Genomic DNA, 7,581 nt, shown 5'->3' with positions numbered 1-7,581 from the left:
GCGACGTATTCTCTCTCTCCGACGCGGAGTGAACACATAACTACGAGCTGTATATTGCCATCTTTTGTGGATTAATGTGCACAGCGTGTAGAAAATAAACTGAATAAATACCATTACCTCCCCTCAGCGATGCAGGATCAGTCTTATGTTCTCGCCGCGTCATCTCGCATCGTACAGCGTCTTGTTTTTGTTTTGTCTTTCTCAAAAAATAAATATATGCTTATGTACAGTGCTGAGAGGGTCGCAGGGATTTGAAATGGGTGGTGTTGTTTTTCCATGAAGTAGCTGCAGGGCCGGGGGACATGGTCCCACGCACACGCACTGCTGCGTTTGATATGTGCTGAAACAGAGGAGCTTTGCATTGGTAGCGTTTGGATTATGACACGCCAAAGCATGATGACCGCACCCCTAGGTGACCATGATGCTTTGCAATACATTTTATAGAAACTATTTGTGGAACAAAATGAGAACAAATCAATGACAAAAAAAAGTTCAAACTGTAAAATGAATGTGTGACACTGATATTGACAATGGCAAATGACGGAGACAGCTATTGATCAACACACACACACATACACACACACACACACACACTGAACAGCTGTGGCTGAGACATTATGCTGAATGCCTGCTCGACAGGAAGGCCACTAAAAGCATGGCGCTTCTTTTAAGTGTCTTCAAACTGAACTATGAGGGAACCTGTGCTCCAACGCCGATCAGGTCAAGTTTGAGACAGGCAGCCATTTGAGCATTTATTTTTCTGATCCGGCTGTCCGATACCAATAAGAGTAATATAAGGTGCAAAATGTCAGGATGGTTGGACGTGGACACGATGGCAATGTAAGCTGCCACTTTGAGTGACGGGCAATCAGAGGGGGGGCGGGCAAGGCCAGCGTTGAGCTAGAAGGTTGCGTTTGTGGGTCACTGCCTCCACAATACAATGGCCCGTAAAGCGAGTGTCCCATCAAACGGGCCCGTCGCCTGGAAATAAAACAGCACTCCGAATGAAATGGAGTCACCGAATTGAGGCCCGAATGTTTGTCTCTCGGCCTGACGAATGGGGGAGAAAACCTTCTGTCATCTTAACGGCCCCCGAGCTCCTCTGATGTGTCACCGGGGGGAACAAATAAATAATCGCGGTGGCTGGAGAACCGCACTGGACCGACGACTAGAATATGTCAACGCAGGTGGGGGGAGGGGCATCTAGGCAACTCAAACTGATGGAGGCAACGTGATGTGCAATAACTTAACGTTTAAAAAGGCACATCCTCAGAATGGCACTGATGCGCTCAGCGTAAAAAAATAAAATAAAATAAAAAGATCTCTGGACAAGCACGACTGAACTGACGCTGGTCACTAAAGACCTGCTATGGACAGAACTTCTCTTCCATTTCCTCCGTGCCAGTATCGGGCTGTGCGGCCATGCAGGAGGAAATAAATGGGCAGAAATGAGTTTGGTTAGAATGCAACGTTCTGCTCCATGTTTATGACGCTCATTCCAACGGAGGGAAATGTACTGCGCTTGAGTTTATGGTTGGATGAGCCAACTTTTTAAGGCTCTGTACACACACACACACACACACACACACACAGTACATACAGTTTAAAAGGGGAAATAAAAGATGATGAAAGTAAATAAAAGAACAAACAAAAAAGATGAGAAAAGTACAACTGCCTTGGCGAGTATGAGAGGAGGATATGGAACAAGATGTTTTTTTCAAACACATCAAGGAAGGAGCCGAGGAAAGGAAAAGACAGGATGTTTTCAGGCTCAATGATGCGTGTTGATAGCCAAGTTTCAAGAAAAATGGGCTGCTATGCTATAAAAACCATGTCGGGCTACTATAATAACAGATTGGACACTGCTGTTTACTTCTGCTGCCTTGAGAACGGAAATATTAAACTGATGACTTCCGGAGAGGACAAGCGGTCAACAGTGACACCAGAGAGCTGATTTGTACAGAAATCAAATCAACCAAAGAACAGGGTCTCCTGGGCTATAAAGCAGGGGTTTTGGTCGTCGGGTATTAGGTCCTGATACGGACTGGGGAGCCCAATAGGATTTAAGACGAGGGGTGCCGGGGGGTGGGGGGTTGCCAGGTTTGCGATCGTGGACACCTTCCCTCTTCTACCGTCCTGCGCATGTGCCGAGAGAGCAGGAAAGTCAGCGTCGTTCGCGTGGTACAAAAAAATATTCTATCCAAGAGTTCTCGTCGTCAGTAGTGTGTGCTGTGTGTTTGCACATTGGCAAAGCACACAGCAACTGTTTGGCGTGTCCATCAGTTCGCGTAGCCCCCTCTTTGTCTGTCTGTGTTTGCAGGTTTCTGTTTGCATTTTTCATATCCAAACGCCATCTGCTTGTTTCCTATTCATCCCGTCAAGTCGCGGCGCTGTGGTCGTTGGCACTGAGCTGAGTGGAACACAGAGCTGTGTCGCTCCCCCTCCATCCCCTCCTGCTCGTCCTCCTGCTCTCCACAGAGTCTCTCTCGCGCGCCTCCCCCTGCGCGGGGTCTCCCCCGAGGGGGCGCCGGTCCTGTCAGAGCCTCTCGATGTCCCTGTATTTCTTGCGGAGAATGGAGACCTGGTCCTTGAACAGGATGGGGTCCAGTCTCATCTGGGAGTGGACCAGCGGCATGGCGCCAAACCAGCTGGCGAACTTGTTCATGCAGGTTTGCCGCTGGGCAAAGTGGTCCGGGTCGGCCCAGCGAGAAGCTCTCGAAGACTGTTGGGAAGACAGAAAGAAAGGATTTTCGTGTCTTTATCGCAGTGATTCATTATTGTTTTAGATCCACTAAGTACATGGAAAGATTGCTCAGTGGCTCAATTAATTTGACAAAAAAAAATAAAAAATATTTTATGACTTTGTGTGTCGTCCAATTTGTGTTTAGGAGGAACACACATTACAAATTGGTGTGTAGCTGATCTTTAGAAAATGGTTTGTCACATTGACCATTGAACAGTTGAAATGATGAGCTAAACATACGGGATAACAGCTGATGTAATAAGGCAAAATCAATGGATCAACAGGAGACAGGACTACCTAGAGGTAGTGAATAACAAATAACATTGCTCAAAGCAATGGATAACTGTTACCTCGACGACCTGAACACAAAACATTGTTTTGACTGTTTAGCTTCTACCAATTAAAAAATGCGAGTGTGGCATATTTTCTGATGAGATTGGGATGTCGGGGAGCGTCGCACGTAAACCGCGGCGTTCGATCGTTGGCAGGAAAAGGGCCGTTCTCCTCATATGAAAAAGAGCGCCAATAACAGCCATCTGCCGTATTCTTTCATTCAATCATAGTCACAGTTCAGACACTGTGACAAGAGAAACCCATTACTGAAGGACGACTGACAATAATGCTCCTCAATAAATCATCAGCTGGATCGTACTCTGTATTCACGACGTAAGCCAAAAGAAGTGACACGGCTCCTCTCGGTGCCGTACAGTAAGTGGCTAGTCCTGTTTACCCACGGGTTGCACCAAAGACTTCTAGGAGAATAATTTATGTTCTTAAGGCAGCAAGAGTTCAGGCCGTGACACATGCTGATGATGGGGAGAAAACAATGCTGGCTTCAGCATGAATCCCAGTTTCTATGAAAAGGAGGATGCAATCCGAGTGGAATTCATAATGAGTCTAAGACTGTTACGAGTTCAGTCATGTCCTGGAATGTGATTTTCTTTAATGCAAACAATTCTCTCAACTGGCGGAGGACAAGGTGTAGCAGCTAGAATAAAAAAAAAGAAAAGGGGCCTGTGAGTCATCTCAGTCAAGAAGTACAAAAATAAATAAATGAAAAACTGCCACGCTCCGGTCCAAAGAAGGCTCTCAATGCGCTCCTACCTGTCCCATCATGGTCTCCTTGTACTGTTTCTTCTGCGTGACCTTGATGGGCGGCAGCTTGGTGACAGCGGAGACCAGAAAGTTCATCAGGATGTCCTCGCAGTTGGCCAGCTGGTCCACCATGCCCTTCAGACTAGTGGGTAAGTAGTTGGTGTACAGGTGATGGTAGTACCTGCCGGAGAGGGGGAGAGAAAAGAGTGAGAATGCAGGAGGAGGGGATCACAAACTGAGAATAAACCATCAGTCCGAATGAGAATCGTCCAAACGGAACAGACGGACACAGAAGTGTTTTCCTCGTTTCCGTTTCACTTTTCCCCGACTGCACACGATAAAGTGCTGAGTACTTTCAGAAGGTTGTTTTTGGATTAATGCCTGAAAAAAGAAGAACGCACATTTCAGACACCTTTACAGGCCGAAGCCTTGTGGGCAGAACTCAGAGTTCATCAACAGACTGATGGCTCAGGTTCCAGGATGGATTGAACGACCGAGTTATTGGAAGTGATTAAGCCTCTGGCTGCTGTGATTGGCTGACTCCGGCTTAATGGACTGCTCCCATCACAGCTGAGTGAAGCCATATTAAAGCTGACAGGGCTGTTGTAAAACTAAACGCAGGAACTATGAAACGGCGTGGCGCAGACAAATTGACATTCCTTTTAAGGGGATAAAACACACCCCGTGTCAAAACACTGATTTCCTGAGGCTGTGCAACACTGAACAAGGCGCAACACTTTCATAATCTGCATCAAGTGTGGCATCAAAAGGCGACTGAACCCCGGAGAGGGGAGCTGTGATCGGCCGCATCTCAAGAGGGGAGCGGAACGGAAGTGAGACACATGAAGCAAAACAGCGGAGCGAGCCAGCTGTACGGGACCCGGGACCCAGGACCCAGGACCCAGGACCCAGGACCCAGGACCCAGGACCCGGGCTCCTGCGGATCAGAGGACCACAATGGGAAAGTCCGTGCCGCACCTGTGGTAGATGGCGGCCCCGGTCAGCACCATTGAGTAATCGTTAGTCCATTTGGATGTGTAGCCCCAGCGCTCCTTGTTGCTGTCCCAGAAGTGGCTGCGGGCGGGGTAGCCCACGATGCGCTCGGGGAAACTCTGCCAGACCGTGAAGGCGAAATCCACCTGCACAGACGCAAAGCAGATTTTTAACATTTGCAACACTTCCCAATCAAAAAAACAATAAAAAACACTGTTATGAGCTGTGACTAATTTATTCACGGTTTATAATGCTTTATTTCAATTATAAGCAATTCAATTATGGTTGCCAGGTTGTGAAAAATCCCTTTTACATGGTGCTCATCCTGAAGAAAATGATTGGATGGGTTATTACAGTCCTGCAACAGCAACAGGTAGTTTTTATTTTATTTTCAGAGCAATGGATTTATTGATTGCTGTCGAGATTTCAACAAATATAACAAAACGTGTTTCTAAAACACCATCAGAGCGTTCAGCAAACTATTTAAACTGTTTAGACATTACTTTGACCCATCCGGACCAAATCTATTTCTAAACAACGCATTCACTTTTATAACTAACCCTCCAACGACTTGATGGCTTATTAGAACGTGTGAAACTTGCATGTTTTTATTAATGGGTTACCATCCTTTACGGCATTATCACCATATAGGACCAGCCAGGGGGATTTTACACAACCTGGCAACTCAAAAGTTGCTCTGATTAATGGCTAATAACTGGTATACAAAGCATTAGCAAGTGATGTATTAGCCATTAATAAAAGCATTATTACAACACAATCTGCAGGTATTATGATTATTATATTTAAAAAGGAAGAGAGAACTCTCAAACACTGTAATTAACTTTTATTGATGAACGCAACATTTTGCTCCTCAGAATGTAAACTTAAAGCATGACAGAATTCCTTTGAAATGTGGACAAATCAAATTTTGTTGAGATTCGTGTTCTATTTAATGCACACGTTGTGTTCGGGGGAGAAAAAGAAAAAGAAAGAATCCAAAAAGGAGAGAAAGAGAGCCGACAAAGGAAGTGCACACTCAAACAAACCGCGGTGAAAATACAACGGAGGCGAAAGCTCATCAAACAAAACACAGCTGCCTGCAGCAAACTTCTGTGGCGCCGATCAAAGCGTACAATCAAATAATTAGATGAAAACATCTAAAAGGCCTCAGCTGCTCCACAAACAGCCCTCTCTGCATTACACCGCGTACTACCACCCTATCACACGCCGAGAGAGCGCTTATATTAATGACTGCACTCGTAAAACACAATACACATCAGCTGTATCTTCTCTTCCTGCCAGAATTCGGTCTTACAAGCGAATCCCGGAGGGGGGGGGGGGGGCTCTCTTTGGCTTCCCATGCAGGAGAAAAGGTTAGTTGAATCTGAGGCGGAAGTGGAACGGTTGTGTGGTTCTTGTTGAAGGGCTCAATTTGAGAGAATGGAAGGAGGTGTACAATGGAGACGGTATTTTTGGCCCGAAAAAAATCTATCCTGGCTTTGATGTTTCTATAACGTGTTTATGTTCATGATGCAACAAGTCTTCTTGGATGAAACACGGGGGGGGGGGGGGGTCCTGGATCCTCTTCTCTCAGTGCTAGCTCTGCTTTGCCATCTTGATCCTTTACAAGATCTAATTCTACACTGTTCAAAGCAACATCTGGCTTCCCATGGTGCTGCGCCAAGAAACGTGTTCCCGAGAAGAAGAAGAAGAAGAAGAAGAAGAAGAAAAGAACAGGAACCGTCCCGACAGCACGAGGAACAAAAATGCACATAACTGGGCTGCCCTCGCGTAGGGGATTCGGGAGGTACGGTGTGAATCCAGGTGCCAAAACATGAGGGGAAGGAAAGTAGAGAGAGAGAGGCGTGCGAGAAGAGCTGAAAAAAGTATGGCGCTGGGAGTAAAAGTTGGAGTAGTTTAAGTGGTTTGAGAATGTGGAGCGATAATTTGAAATCACCAGGGGCCAAAACAGAAAGAGAGAGAAACAAAAATGGAGAGAAAATGCAATCAGAGAGTTGCTTTTGGGACAGAGAGAGCGTTTGGATCTTTGTTTTGTCTCAAAGGACTCGGCTATCGGGACAGGGAAGAGGCAGCTAGAGAGAGAGAGAGAGAGAGAGAGAGAGAGAGAAATGTTATTATATTACAAAATACCTCTGTGGTGGACAGCACTGTGTCTTCATCCAGGCTGAGGACAGCGTCGGTCACTATGGTCTCGTAGGGCAGGAAGCGGCTGCTCATCACCTGCACACGGACACACAGATCACGAAGGGTTAAGGCCACGCCATTCAAAATTAAAACATTGGATTCCCCTCTTCACGCAACATTTGGTCACCTGGGACACATTAAAAAAGGCAGAGGGATCAAATGTAGATCTGAAAGTTGTGCAAAAAATGTAGAAGAGAAGGACAAATAAACCTTCCTGTACACAATTTCAAATTAAATTGTTTTCTGCGTATTTTCTACAAACTAACAGTGCACACATGACAGCTTCCACTGAATGTTACCATGGAAACATGAATAACTCCATCTCATCCTAGATTTGCAGGTTGTTTTGAGGGTTTTGTACCCAGCATTGCCTTAAAGGAAAGAAAATAAAGAATGTATTTAACACCTTGGAACGGTTGCATTTTCAACAACAACCACTTTGATTCAGCTCATCATTCTGAAATAAATCCGCCAGCCTTCAGCATTCAGTTTCGGATCACAGTTGGCAGCGCACCGAGCGAGGTGACTCAGAAAAGCTTCTCCCT

General features: G+C 45.9%; 1 protein-coding gene across 1 annotated transcript in view; it reads right to left on the bottom strand.

The window, feature by feature from the left end:
- Positions 1 to 285: 285 nt before the first annotated feature.
- Positions 286 to 7,581, bottom strand: part of ext1b (exostosin glycosyltransferase 1b) — a 90,846-nt gene continuing 83,550 nt past the window's right edge. Inside the window, 4 exon segments of the mRNA XM_034546092.1 lie at positions 286 to 2,722; positions 3,848 to 4,019; positions 4,817 to 4,977; positions 6,983 to 7,072. Coding sequence (XP_034401983.1) covers positions 2,537 to 2,722; positions 3,848 to 4,019; positions 4,817 to 4,977; positions 6,983 to 7,072 — 609 coding nt within the window. The 3' untranslated portion in view covers positions 286 to 2,536.

The sequence above is a fragment of the Cyclopterus lumpus genome, chromosome 11 (genome assembly GCF_009769545.1).
Source record: "Cyclopterus lumpus isolate fCycLum1 chromosome 11, fCycLum1.pri, whole genome shotgun sequence".
NCBI classification, from domain to species: Eukaryota; Metazoa; Chordata; class Actinopteri; order Perciformes; family Cyclopteridae; genus Cyclopterus; species Cyclopterus lumpus.
Note: the sequence above shows the minus strand (reverse complement) of the source record. Positions and strands in the feature narration are given on the sequence as shown.